At 39.3% G+C, this 20,064-nt stretch overlaps 1 protein-coding gene across 2 annotated transcripts; it reads left to right on the forward strand.

The window, feature by feature from the left end:
- The first annotated feature begins 1,067 nt into the window (after positions 1-1,067).
- Positions 1,068-19,432, forward strand: LOC131786505 (bone morphogenetic protein 1). Of its 2 annotated transcripts, XM_059103557.2 has the most exons (18): positions 1,068-1,303; positions 7,658-7,810; positions 7,901-8,024; positions 8,259-8,434; positions 8,911-9,126; positions 9,324-9,492; positions 10,537-10,787; positions 11,471-11,638; positions 12,064-12,352; positions 13,017-13,138; positions 13,425-13,616; positions 13,948-14,097; positions 14,606-14,824; positions 15,078-15,320; positions 15,659-15,796; positions 16,174-16,423; positions 17,605-17,762; positions 18,317-19,432. In XM_059103557.2, exons 1-18 carry the CDS (start codon positions 1,171-1,173, stop codon positions 18,433-18,435), a joined length of 3,270 nt encoding a protein of 1,089 aa, XP_058959540.2. In that variant the 5' UTR covers positions 1,068-1,170; the 3' UTR covers positions 18,436-19,432. The 2 variants fall into 2 exon arrangements, with proteins under 2 accessions (XP_058959540.2, XP_058959541.2); XM_059103558.2 differs by lacking the exon at positions 13,425-13,616 and having other exon boundaries at positions 1,069-1,303.
- Positions 19,433-20,064: the final 632 nt, after the last annotated feature.

The following is a 20,064-nucleotide window of genomic DNA, read 5'->3' on the forward strand; positions in this document are numbered from 1 at the left end:
TTGTTGATCCAACAAATTGTCTTAAGTTTCGCTTCCGCACTCAGCCCAAATGCCAAGAGTGACAGATTGTAGTTAAAAACAATATAAACGTTTATTCGGATTAAACCTAATCTTATTACTTTCATTCCGGATTTTTGATATCCTCTTTTCGATATCATTGTTTTCTTCCTCGTATCAATTCATTGATTCCTTCAAATTTTAGCCAGGCGCTTTTCCTGCCGCACTTGTGTTTCATTTTCTGGGCTGTGACCTCTGGTGACTACTCATTACCCTAAAGCTATTATCTGAAAGCTTTAAACTAAAAAAATCTGTCTCGATTTTACCTAGATTTCCTTGAAAAATTCAGAATTCTATCTGGTCTTGGCCTTGTAAACAAACGAACATAGCGAATCGAGTAAACCCTTAAGTAAACTATATAAAGTTCCACTGAAATTTTGACAGAGCACACGTCCGAAAAACTCCTCTGACGTAAACCAAAATACGCAATTTGAACGGGCCCTTTTCATTTTGGGCTTTCAAAGAGACAACTGATGTAAGATTTGCTACTACAGGTTCTGGACGTATTGATGAAACCAAACAAGTTTGCGTCATTTTTGCCTCTTGAATCATTTCATTAGTTTATCACCAGTAAAGTTAAAGAGATTGTTTAAGCCATTTTCTGAAACAAATATTATCTCCCGCTGCACTCAAAATATGGTCAGTTCAGTTATCCTGAAAAAACTTTTTTTGTTTGGTCTAACGTTGAGAAGTTTGAGTACCGCATAAGAACGTAACAAAAGGTACTGAAAGTCTCATGTTGAGAAAACAAAACTCTTTCACTAAGCATTTCAAAAATTCTGGGAGTTATTCTTGTCAACTCTGATTGCATACAAAACAAGCAAAAACTAAAAGGAAAAAGACTTTAAACTTCACACTATATTTGTCAACGATCGCGAAAGTTTTCAAATTGTTAGCGCAGTCCTCTGGGGTTAGAATGTTGTCACCCGATATCCCGCGGTTACGTGTTACATTTTATGAGCTTCCTGTCAAGGTAATTTGCTACCTGCCATCGCCTTTTAGAGGGATAGATATAAGTCATCGTTTCCCGTGTGACGTACGCTCAGCGCTCTACATAAAGCCGCGAATTTGGAGCACGAATCTTCCAAATACTGCATCCGACGCGTGAAAGCAATGGCGCTGGTACCTAACGGTTTGCTCTACTTTATCCTAATAACGAGTTGGATCAGCAGATCGCTTATGTCGCCTGTGGCGAAACAACATACAGCAGCTTTTGATGAAATAACCAGAGTCAATCAGAATTATGGTAAGGATTTTCCACTCTCATTTTCTCGTTATAGCAGATGTTTGTTTTATTACGAGAAAGATCTTGAAAGTATGTGAATGATCAATTGTATGTAGACTGGTGTTAAGGCCAACAACAGTTTATTTGTTTCCCATCGGTTGGTTGTTTGAATCATTCGGTTTGCGCAAGCTAAGTGATCTTTGAGCCCTTATCGGTTTCAGTGAGGTCCCTGAGTGCAATTGCTTCTTCCCTTCCAAGAAGAAACACAGTGCACTCAGTTCTGACATAATCTTTTCGTAATCGATTTTAAGAGTTACACAATAAAACCAACATTTCGCTAGCATTTCAACAGTTTCATCGCTAAGAAAGCAAACCCACCATCCATGTATTCACAAACGTATCATGGAGATTAATATTGGTGTCATAGTTTAAACCTTTAATCAAATTGCTTTATTCCCTAGTAAGATTTATTTTACTTTCGCTCAATTAAGAAAATTGTTCCTCTAAATAGATAACTCAAATGGTTTGTCCGACGAGGGTATTTTTTAAGAGGAAGCCGTAACCATTTCAGTGGCCATAAATTTCTAGAGATAAAACTCGGCAAAGAAGGCATTGATGCGGATAAAAGTAGTCTGTTTATTTCTCAGATTTCAATGCGTAAGATTCATGACACTAATTGCAGCAAAACAACAGCAAGGGCAGTACACATCTCAGCTTTCGCAATGCTTTTCACAAGAGAGAACCGCAAACAGTGGTCCCGCGTAGATTATTTGTGTTCTTAAGCCGGGAATTTCGCCTTCAATACGAATAATCAGGTTTTGACGGGTCTGATAATGTTTTAGTGAACACTTAGTAAATATCTGTGTTCGGTTTCTGAGGAGATTGAAACCTTCAACACGGCAGAATTCTTGAGTGTGTTTGTACTAGGTTATATTACACCAAATATGCTAAACTTCGTAAGTGATTACAGACAACATACTGTGAGCAGACTCAAAATCTCCAAAAACGAATTAGGAACTTGATCAGGGCACATGTTTAGAACCTGGTCGGTTCATTTGATCCATCGTTCAGGAAAAAAATTGTGTCATTTTGTGTCGGTATTTCACCGAAAAGCATTCCACAGCGAAAAAATAATTGTCTGGGAGGGAGTTCTCTCTCGTACATTTCAAGCTCCGTGACAGCCACGTCTCAGCTATGAAACAAATTTGTCTAACATTGTGCTTGTCGCACAAAACACGAGGTGGCCAAGAGATCAAATATAAGCTGGGAAGCAAAAGCTTTGGTAGCAAATCCTCGTGGCTTTGATTAAACCAGAGATAAAGAGAAGGTCATTAGGCCCGACTTTGACACTCATTCGAATCCAGTCCTTTTTGTCTTCACTCCCCGGTTGGTCCGCAGGCCTTCAAATTGACTGGTTGTCTTAGAAAATGATTTGCCAAGTTTTCCTATTTTTCAATCTATATTCATTTTCGACAAATATCGGGTGTTTAACTGACGTATTTACCAGTGATACTACATACACAACTACTTAATGACAGAAGCCGGCCTACCCCGTGACCTGCAACTTTGTCACAATGAAACCGTCTCCAATTCATAATCACTTGATTGAAAAGCTCTTTTACGATTTCGACGCCTCGTCGCGAACGGATTACATCATACTTTCGATTGTATTTCTCACTACAGACATCAAAATTTATTGAATCTTGCCTGGTGTAGTAATTTTTATATAAAAGGTATCCGTTGGAAAAATAAAAGCGAGAAAACCAAGCACTCCAGCTGTGATTCTGCCTCAGATTGTTAGATGATGGAAGTAGCATACTTTGTAGCTGAGTTTTCTTAAGATATCAGCCGCATAGATTCTAAGATAACACATAGCGAATTTAATTGAGACTCACACATGTGGTGTAGACAGGCACGTCATGACTGTTTCCGGTTCGTGAGGTAATCTTGGTAAGCGGATAAAACATCGTGACACGCACATGTGCACATTGGGCATTAACTGTTTAAATATTTATTCTGGTGCTACAAGTGTGTTTTCTTATCTTCCCTCTCTTTCTCTCTCCCTCTCTATATTCCTTTTTTTTTTAATCGAAAACTCAATTCCAATTGGCATTCCATTCACTCGAAGAGAGTGAGCGTAAATGCATTTACCGGTCGCATTTCAAAGTTTCTTTTGAAGACTTTTTTCTCATAAAAGGCATTGTCTGTGGCGGTAGATTCTGCAAATGAATTTTCACATTGTTTATTGTTCGTTCGCGCTGACTGGTCATAACAGGAAAAGGTAAAGAGTTCCAAGCCGGAACTACACTTCCTTTAAATCGGGTCCGAAAGTGGTTTTAATGATAACCGGCACGACTTCACGGAAGCTCTCAAAAACTCCAATGCAACGAACATCGTCATAAAAATGGACTCTATGTACATGTACATTTCTAGTTAGCATTTAACCCAGTCGGGATGATTCTCTCTTACCTTAAGTATTTTACTTATTTTAACTGTTTATTTCAGTTTTTTCTGAGGCATGGTGGATTTTCACACTCAACAACATCAAAAACAAACTAACTCGAGAACTTTGTAAATTAAGTATTTTTTTTGCTGCAGTTACTTCAAAAGGTTTAAGCTCAAATTTTAAACCAATGATATGAGCAATACTACTAAAGCTGACTTAGGCAATCTAACGAGGTCGTTTTCGTTTCTCTGCCGTCTTGTTTCTTCTTAGACTTTGAGCCCAGTCTTTTCTACGAATAGCATTATTCAGGTGTATTAATAAATCAAAGGTGTCATTATGGCTAGGGATTTAGTTAAATCTTTTTTTAAATACATCAGGCGGATAGCCATCATTGTCTAAGATAGAGTGTCCACTTGAAAAAGACCCGCTTTTGAATGATTTCACTGTGGTATTAAAAGAAGAAAAAGCGGTAGCAATTAACTTGGTCTGTTTAACTCATGCAAACGTCAGAACGCTCAGCAAGCACGTGCACCTCACACGTGCAAGAGCGGGGGTGCGTGGAAAAGGTGTTTTCTTGAAAAGATTTGTGGATTCATTTCTTAGGATTTCCATTAAGTCGATCACGCCTGTGGCTTTCTGTGTACTTTAAAGACACGTTTATTTTTCAAGATCACGTCAACCTCTTGACCCGGAGTTCAGTCGTCTGTCAGCGGCAGTCAATTGGACATAAAATTGTAACACTTCGCAGGAACATTTGACACTGGTGTGTTGCAAAGATAATTCTAATGATCGGACAAATTGGATTTTTAAGTAGCACGTCCACAAAACAGCTCCTTGTGCGATGTCTTAAGGTTGGAATTGGACGTGAGGGGATTTGTGGGGAAGAACAATCTGGAAATTCGAACAAAAACGCCAAAACACGACTGACTTGAGACTGTTGAGATGTAGAAACATTAAGGAATTCCATACTGCTTTCAAGGTCACATTTTGATAGCTAAAACAAATTTTAGTGGCAGGAGTTTTGAATCTGGTCCAGAAATGCCTAGAACCTAACCCATGACCTGATAAGCTGATAAGAGAAAAGAGATTTTGTTTGTTGTTGTTGTAGATTTGCGATAACAGGAAAGTTTGGTAGCTGTTCCAGTTTAAAGATAATCAAATAACTTTTAATACATAAGTAAAAATTGACTAGTTATCATAAGAGTAAAGTAGTTATCATAAGAAAACAGCTCTTCATGAACAAAAAGAAACCTGCTCTCAATTTGTTTGTTGTAAAGTGACGTTTGAGTGATCAGTGATATATGTTTCAACGCGTCTTATCAACACAATAATCCAATCGAATACTATGGTTTAAATTAATTAACGAAAGTGATGACCCTTTTGGCTGTTGTCCACATTGTTTTAACACTCAGTGTCTGTTTTTCCGTTCGCTGCCTTTCTTTCTCTGTTCTGTTATGTCCTCCAAATCCGATTAATAAATATAATAAAACGCGACAGCGACAAGGGTATGACAAAACAAAATATTCATTGAGCAGAAAAATTGTCCGGAGACTCTCGAAGGCATTTTGTCTACTTTTCTATTTGGAATCCAACGCCACTGTCCTCACTTGTTGTACCAAAGGAGAGTTCTGGCGGCGTTCGAAACGATTAACATCATGAGCCGCCCGCGACGTTTGCAGGAAATGTTAGTTCATTTTGTCAATCGACGTGTATTGATGCTTCACCGTCTTACCTGCAAACATTCCCTGGGTACCCTTTGCTTGGACATTTCATTTCCTCGAATGGTTAGTCGGCAAAATAAAAAATGATTTTACTAACTCACTTTATTAGCTTTTCTGTCCTTTCGGCTCAGCCACAAGCAGAACTTAAAGCTGAAGAATCAAAACCCTCTGGGGTTTTGTTGCGTTTTGCCGCGTACGTCTCACGTTTGCAGGTTTTCTCAACAAACCCGTAAGTAATTTCTGCAAGAGATCGTGAGTACTTTTCTGACGCCATCATCGTATCTATGTTTTTCTGCGCTTGTCAATATATATATAGTTCCGTTTAGAGCTCTTCTATGAGACCAACAAGCATGGTCGGTCTCTCTGTTCTCAGAGTTAATTGCCTTATCTTCGTTCCGTGTTAAACTCAATTGGATAATGAGCTAGAGATTTCTATCCCGTGGCAAAGCCCAAATCAGTCACCACGCGTAAAAATCGAAAGCGCATAATCTGTCGTTTAGGGCTGATCTACGTGTCGTTCAAAACTAAGCAACAAAACAGAATAATGAAATAGTGAAAGATATGTTTCGTCTTGTCACGAGCGTGGGACAAAGAAAAAGTTCTGAGTCCCCATGAGGAATCGATTCCGCGCTCCGATGCTCTACCAACGAGCTACAGAGACTCTACGGTGAACGTATTATATTACGAAGTTCATATGACACCCGTCCTGCATACTGTTAGAATCAGCAATGTCGATAGCGTCATGCCTGTATGTTTGTGAAACAGAATTAGTTATTCATTTTGTCTTACAACTGCACACTATAGGGCTACTCACGAGCAGTGTAGTCGATCAGACTAAAACAGCTGTGTGAGAATTCTGGCAGATTTAAATTAACAACAGTTAAGAGGAACCAAATCACTTCTTGACCAACAGCAGGAGAAATATTGTCTTTAATTGACCGCGAAAAGCAATTTCGATTGGATCTGTGTCCTCCGCTTATAGATTGGGAAATATTCCTCATCCCCTGCACTTGAAATGAGAGGAGCAACAAATTACTCATCACAGTCAAACCTGTATTTAGCAGCACCGTATTAATCGGTCACCCTTTACTGAGTCCCAGAGACCTGTTTTTATTCTCTTTTACCTCTATTAAACGGTCAAAGTAGGACCACGCAAATAAAACTAGGAATAATCTTTCAAGTAATTTTTTATCCAAGACTCTTTCCAAAATCAAAGTAACATTTTTGAGCGAGATTCTGCTCATTAAGGAGGCTTCATAGGGTTTTAATTGCTTACCTAGAAAATTTTTATGTTTTCGCTTTTTTAGGTCACTAAAAGCCATTAAAAGGGCGATGAGCGAGGTTCGGGCTATCATTTGCTGTCGTAAATATTATCAATATGATTTTCGTTATTAAGCTAATTCTCCACGAAGGGAGGCGTTCGCCAGCGATAATTTGGCTTTCCCTTTAAGTTTCTTCAATTTGCTCCAGTGAAATCTCTCAAAATTTTCACAATTTGTGGAATTTGTCTTGCCAACCATTTAAAAGCCGAAAGCATAGGGGTTACAGAGGCAATTTCCTCGCTATTTGTAATTTTTATGCTTTCTCGCTCATTCTCAAATTTGGGTCTTATGAATATTTTCTATCAAAAGGCACTAGGAAGGGCACAAATATGTTTGATGGTCCAGAAAATCTTAGGAAATTCCACCGAAGGAAACGCCATATATCTTGCTCGAAAGATCTCAATTTTCTTTGTCACAAAACATTACGTAATGGTATAGAACTTCGCCAAGATCTCTATCGGAGCATGCGTAAACTTTCGAATCTGTCGCCTTTTGGCAATCTTTTCCACGGTGTTTTCTCTTCGGTTCACCTCTTTTTCAGGCGTAGAAGGCCTATGAATATTACGGGTGCGGTTGCTAGAAACCTTAGATTCCACCACATAAAAACTGTATTATGTTAAACTGTTTTTAAACACACCGCCATCTTTGTTTTGCATTTTTACACTTTTAAAGCTCGCGCTATGTTCGCACCCAGATTTCGCTCGGTCAGAAAACCCTATGGTGACTCCTTGAGTGGTCAATTGTGGCATAAAGTGGTGTTGTTTATCGTTTTCTAAAATACGCCTAGTCTGTGGAACCTGTATTAAGGAATCACCCCGTTATTCTCTGCTTGATACAGGTTCGATTGTATCAATAAATCACATTTATCATCATTGGTGTTTTGCAGCTAAATATCAAGAAGGCAGCGAGTGGCAGGTGGATATGAAACTGCCAAGGAGAAATGTAGGAAGAAAGGGAGTTGATGGCTCGGCTCCAATAAGAGACAGGTCAAACCTATGGCCAAAGGGAATCATACCGTATACAATAGCATACAGCATTCGTAAGTTTTCCAAGTTTCTTATAATATCTTTCATATGGAAGAAGCTGATGAGTCGGTAATCATCCGTAATTCCCCTTTTTTATATTTCAGCTGGAAACAGCAAAATTCGTCAACTTCTAAAAGATGCCATGGCAGAATACGAAAAACATACCTGTATCAAATTCGTAGAAAGGGAGAATCAGGTGGATTACGTGGAATTTTATTACGGTGAAGGGTAAGTATCCGTACGATAATATTTTTTGATTATGGAGCTTTTTTCCTCTATTTCAATATGTGCACTTTTCTCCCTCCCTCCCCCCCCCTCCCTCCCTCCCATGGTAGCCGTTAGGCAGAGGTTAGACTGTATAATATCTTAGCTGTAAAAAGGAATAATTTAACTGACGTCGTCCGATGCTTTGATAGCACATTGCTTTATTGGTTTGAACCCTTTTTTACTCTTCCATTGAAGTTGTAACTCTGATGTTGGCCGAATTGGTGGTAGACAAACCACTTCCCTTGGACGAGGATGCGCGCACCATGGTATTGTGGTCCATGAACTGGGGCATTTGGTTGGTTTTTGGCACGAACAGAACCGCCCCGATAGAGATAACTATATTGAAATCAAGGAGGAAAACATAATACCCAGTGAGTTTTAAATTGTAAATAGAAAACACATTAATTCACTTAAGGAAGTTCTGCACTATAAGATCCTCACGACGAGCTACCTAGTTATGTTTCATTAATCGATGGGATTTTTGTTCAATTGTTTAACAGAGGGATTTATTGATGGATGTTGAGTTGGACTATGTTATTCCTTACCTGATTTAGTCAACCTTATCGCACCGAACATTTTCGCGTGCATTACCTCTCATCAGCGTCTTGAACTCTTCAATAAAGCAATCGATTAGTCTATCAATCTCTCAATCAGTTGTTTGTAAGTTACGATTGGACAAGGGTGATATTTGACACACAAATCCTTGTGTCTCAGACCTCAGGTCTGGGAAATCTCCCAATCGACTGGTCCATGATTCCGACAATATTGGTACCCAAATGTATGATGTTCTGTTTTAATATACAACGTTTGTTCCCAGACGAATTTATCTGCTTCTCTCATTTTGCAGAGTTCAAGTACGCGTTTCACAAATACAGTTCACGGAGGATTGACAGTCTTGGTGTGGAGTACGATTATAAGTCTGTCATGCACTACGGCGCGAAAGCCTTCTCTAAAAACGGTTTACCGACCATTGTGGCACGACAACGGTCCATTAAAACGTTTGGCAATACTAACTTGAGTATACTGGACATCCAGCAAGTAAACCTCCTGTACAGGTGTCCAGGTTCGTACCATCACTATTTTTTACGGAATGCACTCTGAAAATAGCTTAAAATGCAATATCCTCTCATGGTCTCCTATACTCAGATGATAAAATTAAGAACTGTCTGTGAATTGACTCAGGATCGATTTCCACAGCTGTTAAAAGTCAGTCTTTCGTTTCATTCAACTTTTTCGTGTCATTCAACTTTTCATTCTTAGATTATCCAAAGTTCCCGCAAGATTTTGTTTGGAGTAGCAATGGGCAGATGAGGAAGAACGCGACTTACAGTATTTATGCGAGATGTATTCGAATAACTCACCATAGATCAGCTAGTTGGAGAGACAACTATATGTGCTACAGAAAGGACAAGAAATCTCTCTCGCTCAGGTAACAGCAGCCACCGCTTTGAAGTTAAACCGCCTTAATTAGTCCTTTGAAGAAGAAAAGGATGTGATCTTCCTTAAAATGTGGGGATCACCCTACATACAAAGGCAATATGGTTACACCGCGTAAAATGCAGCAACCATCTGCATTAAAGGGTAATTTAGTACTATCAACTGAGATGATAATGTAAATTGGCCACCGTAAGTGTTAGCCCTCCGTCAGAGCTTCACCAATTGCTCTTAAGAAGGGCCAACGCTCAAAACGTTAACATTTAAACCCTTTAACGTGGCCAATTTACGTTATTAACTCTAAATTACCCTTTTATACTCTCCAACCGACGCAACACCATAGTTTCTATAGAAACTTACCCCCTTTAACCATCTGCATTCTAATTTGTTGAGTTTTTGATTCTTTGCGCGAGCTCAATATATGACAAGGCATGCCTTAGCGTTGAATCGAATGTGCATCAAGGATGCGCAATGGGAATAAGTGCAAACCTATACAACTGTTACGGAAACCGTACTTAGAGACCATTGAAATTAGAGGAATTGAACAATAACTTAGTTGCAATTTCATTGCAGAGCACTGATCCTAATTTTAAGGCCATTGAACTAGTACGGGCTTTTTTTATTAAATTTCATCGATCACCGTATATTTATCTGGAAGAGACCTTTGCACGAGTTTGAACAAATTTTTTAAGCTTGTTCTTATTCGTTCCCAACGTTTAACCTTCTTAGTTTAACTGGAGTCATAATTGTAGATAAAAAATATTTTGTTTCCAGTTCTTTTTTTGGGTACATTGTAAAAGCTCTTGTCTCTCACTTCTTCGTGTTGTCCCTATAGAGGTTCGTTTACATCGGCAACCATACCAATCTATCTGACATAAAAAACCAACTCTAAAATGCCCCTTTTTCACTATGAAGAAATCCTCAACACGTGCATTGTGTATCTTAAGTCTCGGAAGCCAAACTAAACCAATCAGACTTACCAAACAGGATGACTGCCTCGTCTCACGTTATTTTATTTTTCAATTGTGTTTGGTGTTAGTTTTTCAACCAGAGGACCCGTACCTGGCAAAAAGTGCCTCCAAATTCGCACACCAACGAAATCCTACTATGAGATCTGGGACAGATCTTATCTCTGTTGGCCACATGACGGAATTTACAAATTCAAGTGGTTAACGCATGCGCCAACTGCTGAGGAAAGAGCCAATTGTTTGGAATGGAGTGAACCACGTGATCCGACTTGGGGACGCAACAGATATTTCCTGTGTGCTACAAAAGATCGAAAACCCATCGGTAGGTTTTTTTTTTAAATTAGTGTTACCTTTTATTCGTGTTTTTTTTGTTTCCCTTTTCCGTTCCTCAATCGTCAGAGGAAGCGTTTTGGTCTGCAACAGATTAAGGCTTTAGCTATTTCAATGTGCACGTGTGTGTATGTGTGTGTGCGTGTGTTTGCTTTTTTTCCCGGCAAGTACAATCTAAGTAAATGCTGTGATTGAAAACTTATTCGGCAGAAAGGTTATCTCGCCTTACCTTTCGTGTATGAAAGTAAATTTTAGTTTCTTACCAGTGAGAAATGAGAGAGAGTGAAAACGCTCGCGTCAGTTTTAAGTTAATTGTGAAATAATACAAAAATACAAATATAATCAGGGAGTTAAACCGAGGCACATCCTCGAAGTGGTTTCACCGTCCATCTACATCATTATCCATTTGGAAAGTTGGTACTTCTAGAGAGAGGCATGGAAAACAGTAGAACTTGGGAAACGGCACAAAAAAAACCAACAGCAAACCTAACCCATATATGACACTACGTCCTGGAATTGAACTCGGTAATAAAATCTCCTCCATGAGGGTGCATTTATACTACACCATCTCTGCCAGCTCTCTGTACAAAAATTGCAATAACAACAAGAAAATAATTATTCTTATAGTTGTTCCATCTTAAATGTTCCTTAATTTTATTTTAAAATTGTTCCCAGACGGCAACTGGACCCGGTGGACGCCCTGGACAACATGCACACGTAAGTGTGGAGGAGGAGTTCAGAGTCGCCTTCGCTCCTGCACCAATCCTCAACCGTCTTCCGGGGGTCAATACTGCGTGGGTAAGGCCTCCGATACAAGGATGTGTAACACACAGGAGTGTGCAGGTATGTTTGAAGCATTAAAAGTTCCCATATACTTTGGGAGTGTGTATTGTAACATAGAAAGTTTTCAATTGTCTGTACCAGCCCTCCTACCTTATAAACCCCCTAACTCACGAGTTTGGCTGACTTTTGGTGTAGTCCAATTCCACAAAAGTACATGTGATATTATTTTCCTGTTCAAGGACAGAGTAAGACAAAGACTTCGTTTGGTTTAACGCCGGCATGGTTATTGTTCTTTAACGTCATTGCACATTGGCCTGCTTCTGTGATAATTCTTTCTTCTCGTGTACGTTCAAGGTATTTGAAGAGCTACATGCATTTAAGAGAGAACAAATTAGCCCAGCAATTGTAAAAGAGGTCTATGCAGCATGTCATAGGTATTCTTCGTTATTCTAAACCATTGGTCAACCGATCATCGTTTTTTACAGAATGGCCAAAATTCCCGGAAGATTTCAGCTTTGGTCGAAAACCAAGAGCAGGCCCAAATGAAACATGCGTAAGAATATTTGAGCGATTGGACTATTTCACCTTTAAGGATTACCTACTGTGTTCGGCGGCGGACAAGAGGCAACCAGAAATGCGCTGGTCAGACCAAGGAGAAGTTAATAACAGGGAGTGTACACGAATCCTTGTTCCTGAGGATTCACAAGGTACTAAAAGAGGTCGTTGGGACAATAACTACCTGTGTATCTCAACAGACGGCGGGTTTCCCTACAGGTGAGCTAGCGAGGGTCGAAGTGGTTTAAGGCAACAATTTCACGGTTAGTTTCAAATACCAGGAAGTAAAATAAAAGTAACAAATTGTAGAAGAGTGGTTGGTTGACAAGCGTTTTCTTTACAAAGAAATTGAATTCAACGTGGCTAAGAATTGTTGAAAAAGTAGCTATGCTTGATTGTTCACTGCCTCCACCCTCAATAAGATTTACAGGTAGATGAAAAAAAATACAAAATGATTTTCCTTTCATAAATTACTTCTATAAAAAAAGTATCATACCCTCATAAAACAACCAACTGGTGCTAACAACAGAGTTAGAGAGGATGACCTCCTTGGATTCTGTGTTTTAACAAAAGCAAAAAACATTCCGTGGAATTGACGCAGTTTATGTGGTGTTATATTTCTACTGATCCCAAGAAACAGAAAGCTAATTTCAAGAATACGGAATCGTGACACAATGTTTCTTTTGTAATTATGTACAAGGAACAGCGATTTTGATGTCAAAATTGTAGTTCCTGTCGGAGAGACAACCAATAGGGAAACTTCGACGGAAAGCTGAATGCTTTTGAGAGGATGGACCTGAGAGACATGTCGAGTATCAGTAATATCCAAAGTCCTTCTAATTTTAAACGTCCCATAGACTAACATGAATCTTTGGTCGTCTAGATTTGTGTGGTCGTATTCGAACCGCATTGCAGGCTTACCTTGTATGAGATGGTATGCGAAGAACGGAAGAGATGGTTGGGACAAAACTTATTTATGTGCTGAGGATCGCTTCAAGTCTCCAGGTAAGTTAAGCAAGTACAGAAAATATGTGTCCCTCATTTAAATTTATCATGCCATATAATTGCATAAACTACAATGGTGTTATTGCTACCTATTAAACACTGTGGGAAGAAATTGGCTCATTCTGAAGTTTAGCAGAGGTTCATACACGCCCTGTCCTCCTGAAAGAACCAAAAAAAAGGACAACATTCATTAAACTGCATTTCCATCTTGTCTAAATTTGGAACATTTGTGGCGCACAAAAGAAAAAAGTCACATTGTGCGGATATTCCATTGATATGATTTCAGTAACTCCGGTGGTGATCACTAATGGTGGTTGGTCGTTATGGACTTCATGGAACACTTGCAGTAAAAGCTGCGGTAGTGGTAAACAGCACAGAGTACGGCAGTGCGACAATCCAAAACCCAGTAGAAATGGACGCACTTGCCAGGGAAAACCGTTGGATGAGAGGTTATGCAATGAGCAGAAATGCCCGTCCGGTATGTATCTGAGAAGTCGATATGACCTTGAAAGCCTAATACCAATACTCCTGATAGACACTGTCATATTGCACCAAATCCGCCACGCCGGTGATTCCAAATAAAGCTACCCCAAACTCTAGCGTCTCGTTCTCTCTTTCGTTGAGTTTGAATGCGTATCCTGTAAAGCTACCCGACGGATTGGGTTGCAAAGAACATTACGTCTATGAATGCGTTTAAAAAAAATTGATCCTTTCAAATGTTACATAATCATGTCTCTTTGCTGTACCTTTGCTTTTTTTTAACATATATGTGACATGTTTAAAGTGAGGACTGTTGTTTTCACTTACAGCTTGTGGTCACGAATTCCAAGCGGTCAGCGGAAGATTTAATTCACCCAACTATCCTAAGCCTTATCCAGGAAAAATGAACTGCGAGTGGGTTATTCGTGTGCCAGATGGACAAAGAATTGAATTTAAGTTTCTCTTCTTTAATGTTTATGGTGAGTCTGACTTCATGTTTCCTTTTCATGGGTTAAACCATTCCGACATTTTGAGGATACTGTGGCCATTTTTTAAGTTGATATTTCACAATATTTTTCAAAAACGTTTATCAAGAAACATTAAACTATGAACCTGGTATGTACAGATCGTTATAAACGATACATGATATCTTCAAACAAGGGTTTTCCTTTAAATTAAGGTATCGCTTGAATAAACGCGCCTCTGAAGCATGTACCCTTCGCTTCGGTCAAAATTTGGAGGCAGGACCCTTCGACAACTTTGTCCTTAAATCCTACCGCTTTTTTTTATATCTGGAGTGGATTTGAGAAACGTTGGTATAACACAATTTTTCAAAAGTGAATTTCTTTAACCGTTAACTTTGCGTACAACCCTGTCAGCGATTGCTCAAATGAGTAACAGTTCTAGAGCAGCGAGGAAAGCGTTCGTTCCTCGATATAGTTTGAATGCAACTTAAAAATTACCTTTTGTTATCCTATCGATCAACAGGCTCTTATCCATTATGCGATGATTCCGTCTCAGTGTACGATGGCCAAACTGTCTCGTCCCGTCGCATCGGCAAGTTCTGTGGCTCCAAACTCCCGGCTGTTCTTCGTTCAAGTTCCAACGTCCTGCTGGTTAAATTCCACTCAAATGTACAGCGTGGTTACTATGGGTTTAATGCCAAATGGGAAGCGAAGAAGGTGGAAGTTAAGGAAACTGCAAATGGTGAGGCTATTAGTACTATATAATTACTTATTATCATGAGCATTATTTAACATCAAAATAATCAAAAACATCATCACCATTATCAAAAATGATTAGAGGTGATCGGTGAAAACCAATTACTTTATTGACACTGTTGTCTGGCTCTGGGCATTTGAGAACAATCACAACATTTTCAGATACAACAGGCCCAATCATGGTCTATATACCTAGAGTTAGCTTGTTCTTACGAAGCTCATTCACCTGATGTTTACAGAGTGTGGCCGGCAGCTAACGGAGTCTACTGGGACACTGACCAGTCCCGGGTATCCAGGCAGCTATCCTCCTAATGCGGACTGTATCTGGGTAATTACGGCGCCACGTGGCCACTACATTGAGCTGAAATTCAAAATATTTGACATACATAAAGTCGGTAGAGGTTGCCGATACGATTATGTCGAAGTACGTGATGGTAACTCAAGGAATTCACCATCATTAGGAAGACATTGTGGACAATCAGGTAATTTCTTCTTGCTCCTCGATACATCAGACCAAATAAAACTGATAAGCTGAGTGGTTTTTCACTTAAACTTGACTGCTCGTTCAAAGTCTCCTTTCTTGTTACGTCCCGTATTTTGAAGACATAAAATATCAAGTTTCTCTGGGAAGTCTCAGTTTCAATTTTGTCTTTTTAAATATGTTTGATTTTTAAAGTGCTTTGTCGTCTCCGACGGTACCATCCACACCACTAGGTTGACCTTAACAGATTCCAAGAATGATGACGAAATACTGAGAAAAAGAGCACTGCACTGGCCATTTGGATTTTCGTAGTTTGACAGTTTTTTCCTTTCATTTCAGTTGATGAAAAGTTCCAAACAATGTCCAACCACGCTCGCATACGTCTGCATTCCGACGGTTCCCGCGAGAGGAAAGGATTTGTTCTTACATGGAGGAGTCTCCGAAAACCCGTCGTTACACAGGAGCCAACCACTAAACGTAAGTACCTATGTTGTATAATCTGCAGGCGACATCAAATAAGTGAGTTTTTTCATGATAAAGGATGTTGATAATAGATCCGAGTCCCTTGTGACGGTTTGAATCTTAAAATTTTCCATCCACGCAATTGTATTTTCACCAACTGAATGGTACAAAACCAATAAGAAGCAAATTTCTCTGAAGTTCAGTGGGCAAAGCATCCGATTGCATGACCGAGGAATCTGAGGTTCGAGCCGTTCCGACGGGTAACATATTTTTCTTCGTCCCCCACCTGCAACAAATATTCAACTTGGTCTATTCCAAGACTAAATTCAAAATTTTCTCTCTTTTTTCATCTCACGCGGCTTTACAACCTATTTTGATTGATTTTTCTCTAGCGCTATGTCCCCGTGGGTGGGTTTCCCACCTAATGAACGGAACAGACATGGTGTACTGTTACCTGGTCAGACACAACACGCACACGTGGTACATGGCAAGAAATGATTGCATAAGATCTCGCTCTGACCTGCTGAGCATCAGTAACGCCAAAGAACAAGAATTTGTCACAAAACATCTGCTGGCTGAGTCATTCATGTGGATTGGCTACAATGATATACAAAGGGAAGGACAATGGGCGTGGAGCGACAGGTAATTAGCCTTATACACCTGGTAGACTTCTCAGATCCTCCAATCAATTTTTACTTTCTACATCTAGATTTAATCTTAAAACTTATGGTGGCCGGTCTTTTACTATTGCCGCCCCTTCTGTTTGGAATGCACTTCCATTCGAACTTAGATCTTGTAATTCCCTTTCTTCTTTTAAATCTAAGCTCAAGACGTGGCTTTTTAAAATTGGTTATGATGTTGTATAGAATGATGATGTTTTTATAGGATGACTATGTAGTTTTGTAGTTTTGTAGGTTCAGGATTTTGTTCTTATTTTTATTATGTAAAGCGCTTTTGGACCATTGGGAATTTTTATAGAATGACAATGTAGTTTTGTAGGTTTAGGATTTTGTTATTTTTATTATGTAAAGCGCTTTGGACCATTGGGAATTAGCACTCTATAAATACTGTATATTATTATTATTATTATATATTAATTACAACTCTGCGTGGAGGCACAAGACAAAAAAAGGGGGACTGGGTAGAAAAAGCTGTTAGGAGTTTGACCATGTGTACTGTCCTTGTTGTTTACTGCTTAATGGAAATTGGTCAATATAGTTTATGGTTGGATAAATATATATGTACATAATATATATATATATTGCATGCATGCTCACTAGTTTATCTAGTTTGAGCACTCTGGCATGGCTTAGATGATACCACACGTGTGAGATCACTTGGGGTGGCTATATAGCCTTACCTCCATCCTAGCATCAGCACTGCACTGATGAGGCCCAGAAGGCCGAAACAGTACTGTCTGCAGTTAGTTATATATATACATATATATATATGTATGTATATATATATATATATATATATATATATATATATATATATACTAACTTCATGGGCGATGGGCGTGATTTTCAATAAACGCTGTCGCTGTCTGTGCGTGAAACAAATTTATTTCAGCGTTTTTGCAGCCATAATCCGAAAAAATTTCGACAAGCGACCTTGGATTGAGAATGGTGAAGGACAAGTGAAAAATACGATATTTTTTCACGCGTGTTGTTACGGCTTTTCTCAGGGCTGGAAATCCTTGTATCACACAGTAGTTTATATGATAAAAGGCGATATCGCCCTTTAAGTCATTGCTCAAGGGTAAAATGAAGTTTGATTATTCACCCGGCAATTCAAGTTCAGGCGCTATGTCTTTCTCTTAGAACTCATCAAAGTTATAAAAACTGGGCGACGGGTGATCCAAACAATGGGGGTCGGTCCAGAAAAAAAGACGAGGACTGCGCTGTCTTGAAGTCCGACGGAAAATGGAATGACTACCCGTGCACCACACGCTTCAAATACATCTGCAAGGCGAGAGCAAGTAAGTTGCACATTAATGCACAGGGCATCTTTTATGCCAATTCTAGTCACTTCATAGCAAATAGAATGGTGCGAATATTATGTCCGTAACTCTCCCATCTTGTGAATATATAATTATTTGACGAACTCCTGAAACATTAGGTATAGAGTGGAGCGTACATTTACATCGAGTTTCCAGCGCACGGGACAATCAAAGGTTTTTAAAACAACGACTGGGAGGGGCGTTTCACTTAAATTCCCTTTGCCTGTTTTCCTCTGGAGGGAAACGTGCGTAGCTGGTAGCTTGGACAAAACTTGTTGGGGGAGTAAAAACAAAACCTTTACGATGGATGCCGCTGTTATAAAAACAACGATCTTTCTTTAAAATCGAACCAAGAAAAACATCCTGCTACGTTTTCCAATGATCTCATTTTTTTCTGAGATATTCTTAATTACTCTGATATTCTTTTTGCTGGGTTACCTTTTTTTTCATCACTTTCATTCTCTCTGGTGATCTGTTAATCAATATTAAGCCTCAAGGATCTAGTGTTTCATTTTTGTTCGAAATTTCTGCAGGTCGTCTGTCTGTTGAAGGTGTTGCACTCCAGGAGGCGAGATCCAAGATAAAAGGCAGCCATTCAGTAAAGCTGTACATCGCGAATTTGGTAATGTTTAGCACTCAATATCAAATATGACTATGATGACTAGACGGACTATCCCCTTGACATTGTAAAGCAGGTCCTGTACGAGAAGAGCGGGGACAGACGGCTCCCTTTCCCTACAGGTGGTTCGGCGCCAGTAAGACTGAGAATGAAAGGGTTGTATCATAATCATGGAGGAACGCTGTAAGATATACAGACTTTTCACGCTTTTTATCAAACATCAGGAAACACATATGAACCGGATAAACAACACAAATGAGCGATATTGCTTTAACTGAATGAGAAACACTTACCACAGATTCACTTTTAGTGCTCTGTAGGTTTCCCTCACTTGGAGTCACGAAGAAATCGCAGTTGTTTTACTACATCATTATAACCTATTAAGAAAAATGTTGTTCAGACTGTTGTTTCGATGGAATTAATTTTACTTACCTAATTGAAATAGTGTATCATGCTCCACGAATTGCCCAAACTGTGCGGCATGAGCTGATGTCATCTTTAGCGCGTAGTTATCAATTCATGAAAAATCTAGCGACGAGAAAAGAAGCATTTTAGTTTATGAAAGACCGACTACCCTCGAGAAGTACTGCACAAATAATAGCGAGAAGATGGGAATTTAAGAAAGTGACTAGGAGACTCGAGAAAGTGTAGATAACATCTTCCAGTGGCACGTTGGTCTTCGTTATCAGGGTTTAGGTCAAATCGTAGTGTTCTTTCGATAGACCACAAATAACTGCATAAGATGTACTAGGTAAACGTTAAAGAGCGCTTGCAAGCGGGTAAGCAAGCGGGTGGTCTTGCGTCGACATTAGTATGTGAGATTCTGTCTGTACTAACAATAACAATAACCACTCCACTACTTACTTTGTTCAAGAACCTAAGACCTGGCTATATGCTCATTTACTTGGCCGACTTCTGTAGTACTTTTAAAATATTGTGTAAAAGTACAGCTTAAAACTGGACGGCAGTATGCTAAAATATGTGAATAGTGCAAAGAGAATAAATAGTTAACTGACATGTTTAAAACAAGTCTTTTCTATGACAATTGAATAACTCTCGTTTTTGTTGTGCTGTGCGCATGAACGTGTAGAGTGCAAATTGTTTAAGAGGGGCTGTACAAGCTATTCAGCACAGACCGTTATTTTATAATCGGGGGGAGGGGAGGGAGATATTGGTGGAGGATTTTGGTTCATCATGATTCATGATAAGATTCGCCTGATCCTCCCTTAAGCTCTGTAGCATTTTTATGACCCCCCTGCGCTAGTGCACTGTTTGTTATGGCAGACATCCACATTGAGATGTTAGAGTGACAGCTGTTGCACCAAAAATCTTCTGACCAATATTATGGCATATTGCAGGCTCGCTGATATTAATCAGCGTCTTTTTATTTTCTAGAGACGTAGGTTGAGAAGCATTGGCTACAAAACCTTATACTGACGTGCTTTTAGCATCAAATTGACAGACGCAAAAACAATGAGAACGCTGACCAATAGCTCTATTTATATCATTGGCTCAGACTCTTAAGAGAACCAGATTTTGACGATATACTTGTGTGATCAGCGCTGACGCTAACACGTCATAAACCGAATTATGAGAAATCTACTGACCTATACGTCTGACAAATTCCGGGCTCGGAAGTGCATTTTTTGTACTGTCTTCCTT

Source organism: Pocillopora verrucosa, chromosome 3, assembly GCF_036669915.1.
Source record: "Pocillopora verrucosa isolate sample1 chromosome 3, ASM3666991v2, whole genome shotgun sequence".
NCBI lineage: Eukaryota > Metazoa > Cnidaria > Anthozoa > Scleractinia > Pocilloporidae > Pocillopora > Pocillopora verrucosa.

What these genes read in the sequence shown, in the direction of transcription:
- LOC131786505 (XM_059103557.2), top strand. Translation starts at nt 1,171, where the DNA reads ATGGCGCTGGTACCTAACGGTTTGCTCTACTTTATCCTAATAACGAGT. An exon ending in AAAAGATCGAAAACCCATCG is followed by an intron (nt 10,788 to 11,470) that starts GTAGGTTTTTTT and finishes AATTGTTCCCAG; the next exon opens with ACGGCAACTGGACCCGGTGG. An exon ending in CAATGGGCGTGGAGCGACAG is followed by an intron (nt 16,424 to 17,604) that starts GTAATTAGCCTT and finishes TCTTTCTCTTAG; the next exon opens with AACTCATCAAAGTTATAAAA.